Consider the following 19,246-nt stretch of genomic DNA (forward strand, 5'->3'; position numbering starts at 1 on the left):
TTTTTTTCGTAAATTGAAAAACTGGAATTTCCGGCTTCAGATTTTTTCAAAAGCCGGAATTCCGGCTCCCAGCCGGAGGAGTGGCAACCATGCCATTGACCCTATTCCTTAGAAAATAAGACACATAATATTAGACAATAAGTAGTACACCTCTGCATGATTGAAATTCAAAAAAATACATTTTTTCATTTTTTTTCTATTAAAAGCAAATTATGACATTGTACGTCTACAGCAATAGAACATCACAGGGCACCAAAAAGCACAGACCTAACCCTGGCCCTGGCCATTGCTTTCAGAGGCCCTTCAATGTTCTATTACTGTAATCCTATGTCTGACAATTAAGACAATTCAAAGGCCTCAAACAACGTTTTAGGAAGAGTTGCTTCCGTGCACAATCAAGGACAAACCTATTTCCGATGTGTAGAATCTGATTTTGAAGACCCCGAGTCAACATTTTTTTTATCTAAAATGTTATGACTTATAACAAAAAAACACTCTAACAAGAAGAGCAAACGCTCGATCGAGTCACTTTCGCAGTTCTGAATATTATATGAGGCATCAGATGGACAGGAAGAAATTGCTATTCACAACACAATGAGTCACGTTCACATAAAATTTGAGCCCGGTCACTTTTATAGTTTCCGAGAAAAGCCCAACGTTAAGTTGTGTGTTGCCGAACAGAAAAGGCTAGTTATCTCCCTTGTTTTTCTGATAACGTTCGTAAAAGGCTACAGATGTAAATACTTTGATGTAAAGAATAATCCTACAAAGTTTCAATCACATCCGATGAACTTTGTCAAAGATATAAAATGTCTAATTTTTCCTTTGACGCTGACCTGTGACCTTGAAAAAGGTCAAAGGTCAACGAAACCATCGTTAAAGTGTAGAGGTCATTGGAGGTCACGACTAAACAAAATATGAGCCCGATCGCTTTGATAGTTTCCGAGAAAAGTTTGTCAAAGATATAAAATGTCTAATTTTTCCTTTGACGCTGACCTGTGACCTTGAAAAAGGTCAAAGGTCAACGAAACCATCGTTAAAGTGTAGAGGTCATTGGAGGTCACGACTAAACAAAATATGAGCCCGATCGCTTTGATAGTTTCCGAGAAAAGTCCAACGTTAAGGTGGTGTCTACGGACGGCTGGCCGGACGGCCGGCCGGACAGACTAACACTGACCGATTACATAGAGTCACTTTTTCTCAAGTGACTCAAAAAAACCACATTGGAAAAAAATCCTAAAAAAAACCCATTGACCCTATTCCTTAGAAAATAAGACACATAATATTAGACAATAAGTAGTACACCTCTGCATGATTGAAATTCAAAAAAATACATTTCTTCATTTTTTTTCTATTAAAAGCAAATTATGACATTTTACTTCTACAGCAATAGAACATCATAGGGCACCAAAAAACACAGACCTAACCCTGGCCCTGGCTAACACTGACCGATTACATAGAGTCACTTTTTCTCAAGTGACTCAAAAATGATAATGCACCTAAAAATTACCTCACAAAACACACAAATTTTGTCCTTGACAGGATTCGAACCTGCGTCTGTAACCCCCCCCCACCGCCAAGGGGGAGGTACCGTGCTGGGCCACTACACCACAAGGACTTTTTTTGTGTGCACATTTGCAAAATTTCTTTTTATGTGCAATTTTTTTTTTTTCACTGTTGCAATTGTCTTTGGTGCAAGTTTTGTTCTGAGCCTTTTTTTGGTACTATTACAACTCTTTCTTTTGTGCAATTGTTTTCAACATGTCTTTTTATATTTAGTCAAGTTTTGACTAAATATTTTAACATCGAGGGGGAATCGAAACGAGGGTCGTGGTGTATGTGCATGTGTCTGTGTGTCTGTGTGTGTGTGTAGAGCGATTCAGACTAAACTACTGGACCGATCTTTATGAAATTTGACATGAGAGTTCCTGGGTATAAAATCCCCGAACGTTTTTTTCATTTGTTTGATAAATGTCTTTGATGATGTCATATCCGGCTTTTCGTGAAAGTTGAGGCGGCACTGTCACGCCCTCATTTTTCAACCAAATTGGTTGAAATTTTGGTCAAGTAATCTTCGACGAAGCCCGGACTTCGGTATTGCATTTCAGCTTGGTGGCTTAAAAATTAATTAATGACTTTGGTCATTAAAAATCTGAAAATTGTAAAAAAAAATAAAAATTTATAAAACGATCCAAATTTACGTTTATCTTATTCTCCATCATTTGCTGATTCCAAAAACATATAAATATGTTATATTCGGATTAAAAACAAGCTCTGAAAATTAAATATATAAAAATTATTATCAAAATTAAATTGTCCAAATCAATTTAAAAACACTTTCATCTTATTCCTTGTCAGTTCCTGATTCCAAAAACATATAGATATGATATGTTTGGATTAAAAACACGCTCAGAAAGTTAAAACAAAGAGAGGTACAGAAAAGCGTGCTATCCTTCTTAGCGCAACTACTACCCCGCTCTTCTTGTCAATTTCACTGCCTTTGCCATGAGCGGTGGACTGACGATGCTACGAGTATACGGTCTTGCTGAAAAATGGCATTGCGTTCAGTTTCATTCTGTGAGTTCGACAGCTACTTGACTAAATATTGTATTTTCGCCTTACGCGACTTGTTGTTTTTTATTGTTTGCACTGTTGCAATTTTCTCTTTTGTGCAAGTTTTTTTTTTTGCACCATTGCAACTTTCTCTTTTGTGCAATTTTTTTTTTTTTTTTTTTTTTTTTTGCACCATTGCAACTTTCTCTTTTGTGCAGGTTTTCTTTTGAACATTTTCTTTTTATGTGCACTATTTCAACTTTCTCTTTTGTGCAATCATTATTTAACATTTTCTTTCCAATCATAATATAAAATGGACATGATCAAAAGGCGCAAACAACATTCAAGTTATACTTATGCAACATTACAATCAACCACTTTTGTGTGAGCGAACGACGAAGAAGAAGAAGAACCACTTTTGTGAAATATTATTTAATTTACACTTGTGAAACATTGAACTTAACCATTTGTATGTAAAAGTATTCAAATAATACTTGTAAAACTTTATAAAAGTTTTAAAAGTTTACGAATAACGCTACTATTAAACTTGTAAAAGTTTATGGACAACAATACTTCTAAAACTGTGATTTATGAATAAAAACAGCATACAGTGTTAGGATATGGTTAGAAAAAATGCAACAACGGCTAAAACCAAACCCCAATTGGGCCCACCCCTTGAGCGAAAAACGAAAGATTCAAGGAGTGGTAAGAGGGTTGGAAAGCATAAAAACAACGAAAACCAAACCCCAATTGGGCCCACCCCTTGAGCGAAAAACGAAAGATTCAAGGAGTGGTAAGAGGGTTGGAAAGCATAAAAACAACGAAAACGAAAATGCAATGGCAGTGAAAGAGAACTCACAGGTCTCTGAAAAGACTGTTGGGTTTCCACCCCTTCACCTTCTCACAGACCTGATGAGTCTTGAACGGCTTCGAAAATTTCACCCCAAAGGCTTCCAACACTGATCCCACCTGATGGTTGTTGGGCTTTGGCCTCTGGGGCACCAGGTACCACCCAAAGTACTTGTACACTTGAATTGAGTCTTGAACGTTCCAAGTCATCCCCTTGCGGCCTTTGGTCGAGGAGATGTCGTCAAGGCGCAAGGGGCGCGCCTGTACCAGTCTTTAAGGCACGTTTTGTTCACTTGTTCCTTTGTGAGGAAGGTGAAGCGAGCTGTAATCAAACAGATGCACATACCAACCATAAGTTCAAAGCAACATGGGATTATAATATCTAACCCTATTGACATTATTGCCAGTGGCGAAAAAGGAAACATGATCACATACATTAGGAAGTACATATCTCAATGGTTTAATCTCAAACACACTAAGAAGACAACTGCGAAAACATGATACTTTGTTATCAGATGGTTCATTTTTACTTACCAAATTGGCTTGCGTCTGCTTGCGCTTCGAAATGTTCCTCTGCCTGGGGCGATGCAGGTACTACCAGGGGCATTGCAGGTGCTGCCTTGGGCTCTGGGTGCACCTCGATCAGGCGAGGTGCAGCAGGTTGCTGGTGTTGCTGGCGGGGACGTGCCGGTGCCGGTGCATTGTCTGATTGAATGAGAAGTTTGTTCATGATTGCACAATCAAACAAACAAACAAACATTTGTCAGGGAAGGGGATAACTAATGCACAATAACATTTCATACGAAATGAGGATGCACATACCTGCAAACTCAATGCTGTCGTCTGGCAGCACAGCATTTGCAACAACTCGCTGCCAGTAACACCCACAGCAGGTGCAGCAGGGCGAGCAGCAGGTGCAGCAGCTTCAGCGGCAGCTCCAGCAGCAGCTTCAGCGGCAGCTCCAGCAGCAGCTTCAGCGGCAGCTCCAGCAAGAGGCGGTGGCTATAATGACACAGATTTTATTTCAACTAATTGGCAAATAGAATCATGTCCATGGAGAAACAGGTTTTAGCTAATTATAACAAGAAGCTAACATTAAGAAATGTGTGGGAAAGCTTACAAAGTGCTCCCGTGCCAGCATATTAAATGCCTCTTGCCGGGACCGGCTGGAGGTTGGTGCTGTGTAGTGCAGCTTGCTCACACTGTCGGAGTGGGACAACAGCGCGTTGACCTTTTGCCGCACCAACTCTGGCTTCTCCATTTGCTGCAACCAAAGAATAATAAATAATAATGACTGAAAAATATCATCATATTCAAAGATCTGTCACATCCATACAACACTAATAACATTATTCTTGTTAAAAACATTTTCATATTACTTACAGCTGTCGTCACCACCTTTCGTGCTAGGGTAAGCTTGCACTGTTGGATCTTCTGGCTTACCCGACCCACATGATAGGAGGACAACCTCTTTTGTCCTGAGGTGATGAAGACAGGGTCATCGTCCCCTGTTCCAGCCTCAGGGCAGATGACTGGCCGCACACATGAGATGTATCTGCAGCACATTTACAAAACAGGCCTAGTTAGTTAATTATTGCTTAGCGTAGTTAGTTAATTATTGCTTTTTGTCTATAACAACTTATCAGTTCATTAGACTTTAAACCAATAGACTCGTCATTATTGCTTATAGGGTCCCGTGGACCACAACACAGGTGTGGTTAAAATGTGTTCAACATTTTACTATGTTTACAATTCTTGCTCCGTTGCTTAGTTTACATAATTTAAACTCTCACTCCCACTTACTGCAAAATGCGGTCAGCATCCTCCCTGAAGAGGAACATCTCCAGGGGCCCCTTCTGCTTGGCCAGTTTGTGTCTTTTTACCTGTAAAATTAACAATGCGTATAATGGCACATAGCAATGCAGAAACATCACGGCCATGTTCTTGTCTACACACTGACTTTAACAAATTTACAAGGAATGGACAGAATATAATGAGAATATTGAGCCAAAAAAGACTCACCTTCACTGCCACCTGGTCGGCTTCCAGAGTGGCGACCCGCTGGCGAAACTCCCCCAGGGTGAAGCACCGTAACTCCATGACGCGCGAAAAGTTGAACACGGAGAACAGCATCATCGCGTGATCTCTGGCCTCCGTGCTCCAAACCTGCCTCATGGGATGGTTCACCCAGGGGGAGTTTCTGAATTTGAGGCAGTGGTCAAAACGCGACCGCCACAGTGTCGGGTCTGCCTGTGGCTGTTTGTCCGTTCTGATCTTACAAACCAGCTCTCTGACCCGAGTCTTCTTTTGCTTCTCATATTCGGCTCTGAAACACAATGTCAGACAGTGTTGCTAAATGCAAATGGTATTACTCTCCTGAACGGTTAACAGTGTCAATTTTGTGTGAAGTTTTTTCCCTAAACAACCTAACAAAGTAATAGTCCATTGGCAGGGCCAAACAAAATGTACCTACTTCTGTTCGGTGAGGTTGTTGATGAGGGCAGTGAGGGACGAAAGGATGCCCATCCTCTCACACAGTGAGACTTCCCTCGTGAGGAGGAAGCGAAAGAAGATCTGCAAAAAACACAGCAAGAGAATGTCATCGGATTGCAGTATACATAACACATTATCACAGTGCAATTATTAACACATTACTGTTCTCAGAACCAACCGCTGCTTGTCTGGAAATGGAAATTATCAAATTATTTAATTACAAACACACTTACTATGACGGACCGCATTTTGTTCACCACATTTGCAGCAGAGAAACCCTTCATCTGCTGCAACGTCTCCTGTTCGATGGCGGCAACAGGGTTGGGACGACTTGGAGTCTGAAACACAAATCATTCATGGCTTTCATTTTGTTGTAGCAAAACAAGTTAAAACCCAATCACTATAGGAAATGCAGCATGGAATTATAGGATCCTCTGCTATGTTGCAAACAGGCAGAATACATACCACAGTGAAGATGCGCTGGACATCCAACTCTGGATCCAGGCGCAGCAGCAGGCTTTTCGCCTGTTTATACGCAGACAGCGTGGCCCCGCTGTACTTGCTTCCCAAGTACTGGGAAAACCGGTCCCAGAGGCCACTGACACCTGCACACAACGGAAATAAAATGCATTCTGACACAAGTTCTAGACATCTCCTAATGCAGGTTTATGTGTGAAATCGTCAATCCGAAGAAAACCTTTAATTCAGCAGCAACTAGCACACAGATCTTATACATTTTGTACATATCCATAATTGTTGCCGCTGAAACAGATTCCATCCTATGGACTGTCGCAATGGCCTTCTGGGATCCGGTTAGGGCAAGAGCCTTCCAATAGTCCAAGCCATACAGTTTATGGCTTCCGTCCATACCCAAGTGCTGGGGAAGGTTTCGACGGATTTCCCCACACTGTGGGCACTTTCGATACTGCAACAAACAAACACATATTTAAATATCAAATGCTAAATAGTTATTTAGAAAGTCATTAATTCTTTACCACATCAGCTTTCAGCTTTCAACATGCTCCGTGGTTTGCAAATATCCACACTTGGGATTCATCCACAGGTGCCCCGTTTTTCATGGATGGGTTCCGGTGCCACACACGGGCTTTTCCTGAATTCCATCCATGAATTTTTCGCAGATGGTCTGCCATGCGCCATGTGGCTCTGCCACACAGGTTGCACGTGCGCTTGGTGCGCTGTTTTCTGGGATGTTGAGGCTGAGGCTGAGGCTGAGGACGCTCAACATCCTCCTCCTCCGCCTCCACCGGCTCCTCCCCATGGGGATCCAGGGCCTCCCCCTCCTGCTGCCCCTCCACATCTTTTTTCAGGAGCCCAGCTAGGGCCTCCTGCTCCTGCTCCTCCTCCTCCTCGTCCGACTGAGGGTCCTCGATGATAAATCTGAATAACAAATTAAATCAAAGTTTACATCACTACCATGTAACTTCCCCCCCCCCCCCACCCCCCCCCCCCCCCCCCAAGTTAGGGATTGATTAGAAAATATAATAGCGTGTTCACAGGCTTATCAAGACAAGAGTACTTTTAAATTACCTTGCACAAGAGACATTAATTACCAACAAAACAAAACAGAAATAAAAACAAAAATGTAATCTTTCACTTAATTTCAAAGATACCTTTTCCGCTTGGGGTTGAGGAGCCTCTTCACCTCCCTCGCCTTCTCCGCTTCCGACATTTTTCTTTTCCTGTCTTGGATGAGTTGATCAACAGTCCACTCATCGTCTGAAAACAATATGACAAACACAATGGGAGAAACTCTTTGGAACACACTAAGGCTCACATGTTCATGTTTACACAAAGATACATAAATAATATCATTTACATTTGGGTACAACTTACCACCACTGTCATCCGCAAGTTCCTCGTCCTCCTCGTCCTCCTGCTCCTCCGACTCCTTCTCCTCCTCTTGCTTCTCCTTCTCCTCCTCGGCCTGCTCCTCCTCTTCCGCTTTCTCAAAAGCCAAGTTTTGGCTTAACTTCTTGGGGCTGCTAGGGAACACCTTGCTGTAGCAAGGGTCCTGGCAATCTGGTAAACAAACAAAAAACACACATTGTACCTTGTTAGGTAATTTGACCATTGTTGGCTCACGTAAGTGTAGCCTGTGCGATCGTAACTTTGTCTGTCTGTCTGTGCGTTTGTGTGTGTGTGTGTGTGTTTGTGCGTGTGTATGTCTGTGGTAGAAACTAACATTTCGTCATTTGAAGACGTCACATTATGGCGTAAGAGGGTTAGACGTCACGCGAAGGAATTACTGAAAGTCTCGGTCATTATTATTTTGAGCGGGCCGAGACTAGTTGGCAGTCGTGTCTGTAAGTAGGCCGCTATATGGTAACATGCAGACAGACAGATCTAGATCTAGTGTCTCGCTTTCTTGCACAGTGTCACCTATGCTTACTGTGTGTGTGTGTATGTGTGACGGAGTGATTGAGTTTGTGTTACTGTCTGTCGATTTCTTACGTGAGCCTTGAAGGCTTCGCCTCTTGGTTTTTTTTCTCTTACACTCCTGCATGCCAAAGTATGCTGCTTTCTGCACGCCAAAGTATATCCAATCTTGCATGCCATGCTGAAGAATATGATTGTTTGCATGCCATGCCATGCCATGCCAAGAAAAGTAATCCCCACTCTTCATTCGGTTTTCCTTAGTTCTTAGCCGGACGAGCAGTTCCAGGAGTGCCGCTTCTAGGACCATTGGACTTTGGTCCTGGAATGTTAACAAAAAGGGAAGATGAAAACAGTGCACCTAGCTCATGAATTTCATCATCTGTTTATGCATACACTTCATCAACATGAAATTCATCATGCATACTAACCCGACTTCCTTTCTTGGCAATGGCTTCGACGGCTTTGCGGGCCGTCTTCACAGTCTCAACAGTGAATTCCTTGCGGATGTCCATGTAAGCCGGAACTGCACACACAATAATCATAACATTGCATGTGGGAACTGACAGTTTGAGTTGAATAACACGGAAAATAGAGTTCATTCATAATATTTGAAAAAACAAAACATGTAGTGAATATTTAATTGGATTTATCAAATACTTACTTGTAAGCTTCTTGCGTGCCAACGTCTGGTACTGGCCAGAGCTCTTGAAGAGCTGGTTGGTTAGCCTTGTGGCTGCGTTGTAAATCGCCCTACGGGAAATTTCCCAGGGCCCAGACTGCGTCAGGCCGCTGTTGCATGGGGCCTCCTTGTATACGTATGGTGTCGTTGCCATCTTGATGCTGGGGAAAACACAAACAAAACTACTTTTAACTAACATTATTTATTTGGGAGGGGGAGGGGGTAGGGGTACTCATCACAGCAATTTCAGTGCTACCTTGATGCATCTACTAGTGTTTCACAAATGGCCGAGATATAAGGTGTCAAAGTGTGGTAACAACAAAGTGTTGCCAAGCAAAAACTGTGCTCATTATAGCAAAAACTGCCCTCAATACAGCACTTTCACACCTGCCATGATGAAGCGCCTAGTCACGTCAATGACCTCAGCAAATTTCGTCCAATTTGCAGCACTTTCACACCTGCCATGATGAAGCGCCTTGTCACGTCAATGACCTCAGCAAATTTCGTCCAATTTGGGTTACAAACGGCCGAGATATCAGACGTCAAAGTGTGGTAACCATAAGCCAGTTATACATAAACAATGCAGGTAGGCAAAGAAAGCACATGGTCGCAATGGCGCCAACACCTTTAATCAAGACAAGAAGGGCAAAGCCCATACGACTCACATGCTTGACCTTGACCTTTACATGACCTTGACCTTCAGGGTCAAGGTCAAATAACTAAACCTAGCAATGACATCATACACTAAGAACTGCTTTACACATTTTCCTACCAAAATACATGTGACCTTGACCCAAGGTCAAGGTCGTCCAAGGTCATGCAACACAAAGCTGTTAATTCAAGACATAGGAAGTACAATGGTGCTTATTGGCTCTTTCTACCATGAGATATGGTCACTTTTAGTGGTTCACTACCTTAATTTGGTCACATTTCATAAGGGTCAAAGTGACCTTGACCATATGCGACCAAATGTGTCTCATGATGAAAGCATATATGCATGGTTGCCACTCTCAAATTTTGAAAAGCCTGAAAGTCTGGGGTGTGGGGTGCAGGGGCAACGCCCCGCTCGGGGGGTACGGGGGGCGAAGCCCCCTGTACGCTGAAGGATTCTGATGAATTCAAAAGCATTATGTGGCCTCTCCTGTGAGATAATCATAGAAAACAGAAACAAATCTGCTAATTCTCAAAGCAACAGTTTACTTTACAGAAGAGATCAAATTAAAAGTCAAAAGCTGACAAAATAGCATTAAATCTGAGGACTATCTGTTACTCGTGACACATGTGCCCGTGGTGTTTTGCTATGTAAGAGTACGAAGAACCCTCTTTTTGGCTCACATGCGAAGCAAAAGTGAGTCTATGTACTCACCCGAGTCGTCCGTCCGTCCGGAAAACTTTAACGTTGGATATTTCTTGGACACTATTCAGTCTATCAGTACCAAATTTGGCAAGATGGTGTATGATGACAAGGCCCCAAAAAACATACATAGCATCTTGACCTTGCTTCAAGGTCAAGGTCGCAGGGGCCATAAATGTTACCTAAAAAACAGCTATTTTTCACATTTTTCCCATTTTCTCTGAAGTTTTTGAGATTCAATACCTCACCTATATATGATATATAGGGCAAATTAAGCCCCATCTTTTGATACCAGTTTGGTTTACCTTGCTTCAAGGTCAAGGTCACAGGAGCTCTTCAAAGTTGGATTGTATACATATTTTGAAGTGACCTTGACCCTGAACTATGGAAGATAACTGTTTCAAACTTAAAAATTATATGGGGCACATGTTATGCTTTCATCATGAGACACATTTGGTCACATATGATCAAGGTCAAGGTCACTTTGACCCTTATGAAATTTGACCAAAATAAGGTAGTGAACCACTAAAAGTGACCATATCTCATGGTAGAAAGAGCCAATAAGCACCATTGTACTTCCTATGTCTTGAATTAACAGCTTTGTGTTGCATGACCTTGGATGACCTTGACCTTGGGTCAAGGTCACATGTATTTTGGTAGGAAAAATGTGTAAAGCATGTGAGTCGTATGGGCTTTGCCCTTCTTGTTTGTGGATGAAATCTTCTATTCTTTTGTGTTTCATCTTTATTTTTTGTGTACAGTCCCTCACCAGCAGTCATCTCGTTTCTGAGTGAGTGCAAACTTTAATACTGATAAATGACTACAACAAAAATATTCTTGCATTGACAACCTAAACTTTTTTCCACCTCACTTAAAAAATAACTTTCAAAAGATGAAATATGTCATTCGTGTATGCAAATGTCCATTCACACACACATTTCATCTTCTGAAGAGTGAGAGAAAAAAATCTATCCTCGAGTCAGTCTGGATTGGAGCAAAAAGGCCTACCTGTACCACCAACACAGTACCATTGCATTTGTACAGATTTTCCAACCCAGGAAAAAATCTGAAGCCGGAAATTCCGGTTTTTCAATTTACGAAAAGAAAAAAGAAAATTTTTTTTTTTTATTTATTTTTTTTTTTTCTCGTAAATTGAAAAAAACGGAATTTCCGGCTTCAGATTTTTTCAAAAGCCGGAATTCCGGCTCCCAGCCGGAGGAGTGGCAACCATGTATATGATAGTGTGTATAGCATATATGAATATTATGTGAACAGTACATGTGGTGATTTTTGTCCGTATGGTTAATTGTTTTATGTAGGTTGCAGGGCTGGACCAAGTTCGTTTGAGGGGGGGGGGGGGGGGGGGGGTTCCAACTGAAGGCAGGGGTCCTGGGGCCGCCGAGGCCCCGCTGGGGTGCAGGGGCAACGCCCCGCTGGGGGGTCTGGGGGGCAAAACCTCCCTGAAGCCAAGAAAATTTTGCATTTGTGAGGTCATTTTTTGGTCTCTCCTTGCAACTGGGAATCAAAATTACACATTTTCCACAGTAACAAAATACTTCAGATAAAATTCATTTACCATAGTGGTTCAGTGGAATAATCCAAAAGACTAGTAAATAAGTCTGACAGGACTCTTTACTTTGAATACTTAAATTCAAGCAAACAAGCAATGATTACAACATCAGATTTTCTGGAATACAAAGGAGAAGTGGTATGAGAGATGACACTCTACTTCAGTGAGGCAACTGCCAAATGGATGGTGAATGATATTCCTCTACCTAGTGCACTTGTTTACCGATGGAAATGCTACATGGTAAGGATTGAGGAAAATAATATTGTAGTTATTAATACTAGTGATAGTGTAGTGTGTGACTTGACTTGTGGCTTATGATGATGCACTTATAACGGGGAGGGCAGGCCGTTGTCGACTTGATGTTGTTCATAATTTGAAATAGTTTTACGGAAGACCAAATACACTAAGGGAGTTGGGGGAAGAGCTTAAAAAGTCCACATATTTTTCTTTTCTTTTCTCTGAGAGGTACATCGGATGGCCAGGGGGGGGGGGGGGGGTGTCCGGAACCCAGGACCTCCCCCCCCCCCCCCAGATCCGGCCCTGGGTTGTACATTTAATTGTTCTACTCTGTATATGTTTTTGTTGTTGTAACTGAGGGCCTAGAGCCACAGGTTATGAGGCACTTAAAAATGGCCAGCTATTATTATTATAAACGTTTTGGCAAGACCCCCTCTTCAGCCGATTTGAACCCGATTAGTAAGAACGTCTTGTCTGGTCTTAGCGCGTACACCTGTTAGAACGTACGGTAATTAATTCCTCGTGGATTAGAGGCTTAATTATTACCCTTGAACTCAGTAAATCTTTATGTGGGCCACATAGGTTGCAGCTCACATGAAGGGGGGGTTGGGAACCATCACGCAAACACCAGTTGTCCTTTCACAACTTTATTTCACCACCTAGAACCTAAATGACATAATATATACGATATAAGTACACACGTCATAAAACAATAACATACACAAATTATCAATTGCATTAGAGCATAATTATAAACATTAAAATGACAAGCAATACTTGAAACAATGTTAACCGGAACAAAAGAAATATGAAGGTAGTAAGGTATCCTACATGTGTCAAAAAAGGAAAGTATTAAGAAGTCAGCATTTCAGGGAAAAGTTTATGAACCGAATCATAGTTATGAGTCCCTTGCTGCCATGGTTTAGGTTTAAGCACGCTCGACCAAAATTCACGTCCAAAATTACCAGGGGACAGAAATAGTTTGCGGTCGCATAAAGCATGTGACTGTGTACTTCCCTACCATCGCCGGACTTTATACCTAGCATGTTATGTGATGGGGACAAGGGTACAAGTCAAACCAACAATGCATTAGAATGATATTATAATTTCAGGGTCACCATGAGTAATTCATTTGGGGAAATTATGAGACTCATGAGCGGGTAATAAAAAACAATAACTGCATGAAAGGACGCAGCGAGTGCACAATCGTACAGGGCATAACCAATAACAGGAAAAAGAATAAAGCTCTCATTACCTTGTTTCGTAAGAAACAGACAAAAAAGAGTCCATTGGAGCTACCAAGGGCACATAACCATTGCATGGAAAGGGGAATAACTCATGGACGAATAACCAGAACGCAATAACTGCATGAACGGATGCAGTGATTACATAATATTACAGGACATAATCAATACAAGGTAGTAGAACAATTAAGCTCTCATTACATTATTACGTAGAAAACAGAAGAAAAATGTTAGAGTCCATTGGAGCTATCAAGGACATATAACCATTGCATGGAAAGGGGAATAACATGGACGAATAACCAAAACGCAATAACTGCATGAACGGATGCAGTGATTACATGGTAGTACAAGGCATACTTAATAAAAGAAAACAGGAACAAAAAAACCTCATTACATTGTTACATAACCAAACAACAACCAACAAAAATAGAGTCCATCATATACAGAGTGTGCTAAGGCCAAAAAAAAAAAATTGTCTGTTTCTGGTAACATGGCTAAAAAAAATAGGGTCGGTACGTCGGCTTTTTATTTTATTTTTATTTTTATTTTTATTTTTTTTTACCCCAAATGTAGACCAATAAAACTAACTTTAAAAATCGCGCAAAGAGACTGGATTCACTATACATAGAGACAAGACACTCAACACATTTACAAATCGTCAGTGGACTTTCGTTTTCACACGTTTTTGTTGTTCATTTTCTCACCCTGTCCTTTACCACCAACAATTTTTAAAAAAATTTGAGTTTGGAAAAAAAATGTTTAGGGTCGGCGCCGAAATTTAGGGTCGGTCGGGTGACCAGAAACAGACAATTTTTTTTTTTGGCCTAAACCTATCAAGGGCATGTGTCATGTAACTATTTCATAAAAAGGGGAATAACTCATGGGCGACTGAGAAGAAAGCAATAAATGCCTGAATGGGGTTAGCGATCACACCATAGCCTGAAGCCTAATCAATAACGGGGATAAAAAACAACATAATTATAGTCACTAACTAATAAAATACATGTACACAAAAAATACAACGAACCTCCAGGGGTGGGCACCTGTCGCATTGTCGCATTTTTTTGCAACAAGGGAAGCCGATTTTGCGATAGGCGAAATTGCGACAAGTTGCGACAGAGTGCTCTTTTTAAATTTGCTCCAAATTAAGAAAAAGAAATGACAGGGCCATCTGTTAGTACATGTATACATGTCATTGCCTGTATCTCAGAAGTGAGTCCAGAGACTTGTACGCTTTTTTCTCAGGCACAGTTTGACATTGTAAAACTAAAAGATAAATGCCCATGGTCCTTAGAAAATATAGCCTTAATACATGGATCTTAAAATTAAGGTTATCCCAGATGAGATGTTTTTGCTGTTTTAGTGTTTTGGTTAGCGTTCAGGTGTTTGAACAGTAAATCGGCTGAGGCCTTTCGATCTACAACAGTGGGTACCAACAGGTGTATGCCCAAGTGTATTGACTGGTATGTTAAGTGTATGTTAAGGGGCAAACAGGCGATTTTCCACAAAAATCAGTGACAAAACTGGCAATTATCACCCTCAGAATGCACCAGATTGTACCATTTGCTTCCTTTTTTTCAAAAATTTTCCGGGGGGGCATGCCCCCGGACCCCCCTAGCAAACTAGGCGCTTCGCGCCGTCGACTTGGCGCTTTGCGCCAAGTTCTGCTACAAACAATATTACTTTTGCTACAAGCAAAGATATTGTGCCCACCCCTGACCTCGGAGAAAAGGGGATTTGGCCTTTGCTCATGTCATCACTGGCCGCTGTTACTCCCACGTATCCACCATCTGTGGTATAATTATAAGTTCTCATGAAAATCGGGTTCTAACCACCAAACGCCTATTCTTCATGGCCTACCACATTCTCCAACCGAAATTCAGCTTTCCAACCCAACATTATGAATGTACTGCTGGATCTCCTTTCTTTAATCATAATACCCTTCACTGTCCCGGCATTCCTAATCTAAACTCTTCTGCCTTCAATATCCTGTCTTCTCCACAACTTCAATCATTATCCGGACTGGCGCTGGCACATGTATGTAATGTACAGATCTCTCGCACATACCTTGTGCTCTGAACTCAGCAAAATACACTTAGTTTGGCTCCACTATTACCCCAACCAAAACAACGATTTCTTAGGCAAACTGACGAGGATTAGTACGTTCAATTATATTTACAGTAATCCCGCCGACTGACGTACCCAGTGTTGGGTCCTGGCTTCATCAGCCTTTATCCCATTATGACAACAACCAAAAAAAAAGGTTTTTCGTCAGCAAACTGGTAATTCTTAGCACGTCACATAATATACATTAGCAGCAAAAATGAAAGCATCCAGTGTTCTAAATTTAACTTCATGGGCCTTTGTCCCGTTATGCCAACAGCCAAATGAAATAATAGCTTATTTATGTAACACGTGGTCTCTGCCAACCACGCGGTCCCTTTGCGTTAATTCCAACACAATTTACCTCACAGTCTCGACCTTAACTCCATTATTGTATCCTCACAAATCTTAACATCGTTATACGGCCCTTGTAAAAATACCCACTACATAGAAATATAAACTTGTCTTTCTTCCAGTAAAATCGCCGATCATTGTCTACACAAAGGAAGGCTTTATTCGGAGTTCAACTCCGAATAAAGCGGCGATCTTATTCGGAGTCGACGCACCTCCTACATCCCTCTCTGACACACCTTCTACATCCCTCTCTGACACACCTCCTTCATCCCTCTCCGACGCATCTCCTACGACCCTCTCTTCTGCACCTCCCATGTTCCTCTCCGATGCACCCCCTACGTAACTCTCTAACACAACTCCGCCCCCCTCTGATGCACCGCCTGTGCCCATCTCTGGTGCAACTGCGTCACTCTCTATCTCCAATATAACAAATTCCTTGTCCAATGAAATCAGATCAAAAACTGTTGAAAGACTCTCAATATGTTTCCTGCAAGAAGCCTCTCGATCCGAGCAATGGCAAAAATGATTCAAGCTTGCTGGTGACCTGTCGTACCAACAAGAACTTTTCTTCTGGACTTGCACACTTCGGAGCAGGAAAAACAACATGCTGTTCAACTCCGAATAAAGCGGCGATCTTATTCGGAGTCGAGTGCGAATAAGATGGCCGCTTTATTGGGAGTTGGACTGCGAATGAGTTTTTGAGTTTTTTACAAACAGCACGTTCTTTTCTTTCTCGAACGCTTTCAAAGTCTGCAAAAGACGAAAATCGTCCCCCCAACGAAATGCTGCCAGAGACTATGATGCTGCAGTCATCGGTAACCATCTTCCGGTTTTGACTTCCGGTCGGGTCGGGTTTTTACGAGTGCGCACCCAGCAGACTCCGAATAAAGTCAAGTGATTAATCGGAGTTGGACACACACACACACACCAGGGCCGGACCCAGGGGGGGGGGGGGGGGGGGGGGGTTCCAGTCTGAAAACAACATTATAAGATATGTAATTTATTGAAATGCATTATTGTAGGTAGAAAAATGCGTGTAGACAATTACGTGTACACTGGATGCGGGCTAACTAAATTGCACACCCTGCCTTTTCAAATAAAGTACGAAACCGGTTTGTGCCTACCATGTGGTTCCTGGAGCTCAGCTGCACACACGCGTCTTTCCTCTCTCAAGTCGTGGAACCAAAGGAACGCACGCTACCGAGTTTGGCGGGACTGCGCCGGCACTGACCACTAGTGGCCAATGGGCAGGCAGTGATTTCAAAGCTCGCTGCGTGTGTGGCAAACAGGTCACTAACTGGGATGGGCGATCGGGGTGCAGCCCGAATTAACTATGGTACCAGCGTGGATGCTCTTTTAAAGGGGCACTCCTGGGGAAATGTTTATAATTTTAAAAACAATAGTAACATAGATAAATTGCATTCCTTACAATGGCCGGCGGCCACATTTACACGTACGATCATACTTCAAGACAAACATGATGTTCTTTTCATCATTATTGAAATAAACAGGTTGCGCATCTTGTATCATTTATAATATTCAGTTTCAAATTCCACATTCGCAATCACCGACTATGCGTATACGAGATTTTCGCCACTCGTCGGTTGCAAATAGGGTTAAATCCAAATCGTTCTATCAGTGATACTAAATCAGTGTGTGTGCGTGTGTGTGTGCAGGGCCGGACCAAATGAGTTGTAAGGGGGGGGGGGGGTTCCTCCTTTTTGGGGGGGGGGGGGCAAATCAGTGAAGTGGCTTCGCCACAAGCGCGCGCCTGCAAAGCAGGTCCGGGGGCATGCTCCCCCGAAAAATTTTTTAAAAACGGTTAAAATCTGTGCAATCTGGTGCATTCTGGGCCTTGTTTTGAGGGTTAAGAGCAGCATTGTTTTGGTGCTAAGAAAAAACCACTCAAAGCAAGGTACATGCTTTTTCCAGGGGTGGGGTTCCGGAACCCCTGGAACCCCCCCCTGGGTCCGGCCCTGGTGTGTGTGTGTGTGTGTGTGTGTGTCACAGTGTGTGTGCCGTCTCAGTGTGTGTGTGTGTGTGTGTGTGTGTGTGTGTGTGTGTGTGTGTGTGTGTGCAGTGTGGTCAGTGTGTGTGTGTGTGTTTGTGTGTGACGGTGTCCGTGTGTGTCACAGTGTGTGTGTGTGTGTGTGTGTGTGTGTGACGGCACGGTGCTTCACCCGCGACTCCGAGTCTCTCTCAGTGTCTGTCTTTGTCTCGCTCTGTGACTTAGTTTTTGTCTCCCTCTCAACACGTACGTTCGCGTTCTCTTTGGCTGTCCGCAGTCTCCCTTTCTCTGCCTGTTTGTTTGTGTCCTCAGGTCAGTGTCTGCCGCGACACTAGGCCTAATTGCCACTGAGGGACGTCACGGTCAGTAAAACAGCAGAGCTATTCCGTTTGTCAAGGTGCTCTGCCGTCCAGTCGGCCTCCAAGTTTGCAGAGCCTGCTCTTATACTGAAACATAACAAGTTATTGTTAGATGTCTTTGAAGTTACAGAATGAACTGCCACTATACATATGTCTTTCATTTACATGTCTTATAGAACGACTGAAACATCGGCACAGTCATTTTAAAGTTTTTTCAAAGGATTGCCGGAGACAACGTGACAACTCTGATCAACTCTGTTGATATCACGTACGCCCTTTCTCGTTATTTTCGTCGATCAAATGACCAAATTAATTAATTATGCAAAATGGTGGAGATCAATCCGTCAATTACTGATTTCACGAGAAATATTCTTTGCCGGGAAAATTACTCCCACGAGATTTTTACTCCGGAGTAAACATTTCGTACGAAAAAGTTACTCCTTTTACGAAAAAAACTGACCACTTCCCCATTGCACGAGAAAATTACTCCCCAAGACAGGTGAGTTCCGAGTAAACATTTCGTACAAAAATGTTACTCCCCTGACGAATAAATAACGAATAAATGACTTCACCCCAACACGAGCAATTTAACTTCCCATGCCAGGTGTACGAAATTTTTTACTCCCTTGTCCCCTGTTAGTCTTGGTGGTGGAAGGAGTGGAAGGAGGGTACTCGCGCGCGCGACATTCGTGTGCGCGAGATCACTTATTGGCATTATCCCTTCGCCCGCATCCCATTTTTGCGTACGAGATTTTTACTGGAATTAAAAAAATGGAGAGTACAAATTTCGTGGAGGGAGTAATTTTTTCGTGCCTTGGGGAGTTCTTTTCTCGTACGAAAAGTGTACTCGGAGTAAGAATTTCGTACGAAATATTTACTCCGGAGTAAATTTTTCGTGGAGTAAAAATTTCGTATTACACCGGTTTGACTGTGAAAGGAACTCAGTTGTATCAAAAATAAGTCAATAATGCTGCCACTGGATATTGATTTTTCAAATTTACAACGCTAAAGCTCCCCAATTCGAATGTCGTATTTTGCAGCTTTTA

At 42.3% G+C, this 19,246-nt stretch overlaps 1 protein-coding gene and 1 long non-coding RNA gene across 2 annotated transcripts; both read right to left on the reverse strand.

Annotated features, from left to right (window-relative positions):
• Nucleotides 1–7,903: 7,903 nt before the first annotated feature.
• LOC138979215 (uncharacterized) lies at nt 7,904–9,128 on the reverse strand. The gene is made up of 2 exons (XM_070351992.1): nt 8,954–9,128; nt 7,904–8,815 (listed from the first exon to the last, which is right to left on the reverse strand). The coding sequence occupies exons 1-2, from the start codon at nt 9,123–9,125 to the stop codon at nt 8,676–8,678; spliced, it is 312 nt and encodes a 103-aa protein (XP_070208093.1). The 5' UTR covers nt 9,126–9,128; the 3' UTR covers nt 7,904–8,675.
• Nucleotides 9,129–13,898: 4,770 nt separating this feature from the next.
• Nucleotides 13,899–16,627, reverse strand: LOC138978373 (uncharacterized). Its single transcript, XR_011459661.1, has 2 exons — nt 15,097–16,627; nt 13,899–14,403 (listed from the first exon to the last, which is right to left on the reverse strand). It is a non-coding gene; the product is annotated as an uncharacterized lncRNA (long non-coding RNA).
• Nucleotides 16,628–19,246: the final 2,619 nt, after the last annotated feature.

This window comes from Littorina saxatilis, linkage group LG10, assembly GCF_037325665.1.
Source record: "Littorina saxatilis isolate snail1 linkage group LG10, US_GU_Lsax_2.0, whole genome shotgun sequence".
Taxonomy (NCBI): Eukaryota; Metazoa; Mollusca; class Gastropoda; order Littorinimorpha; family Littorinidae; genus Littorina; species Littorina saxatilis.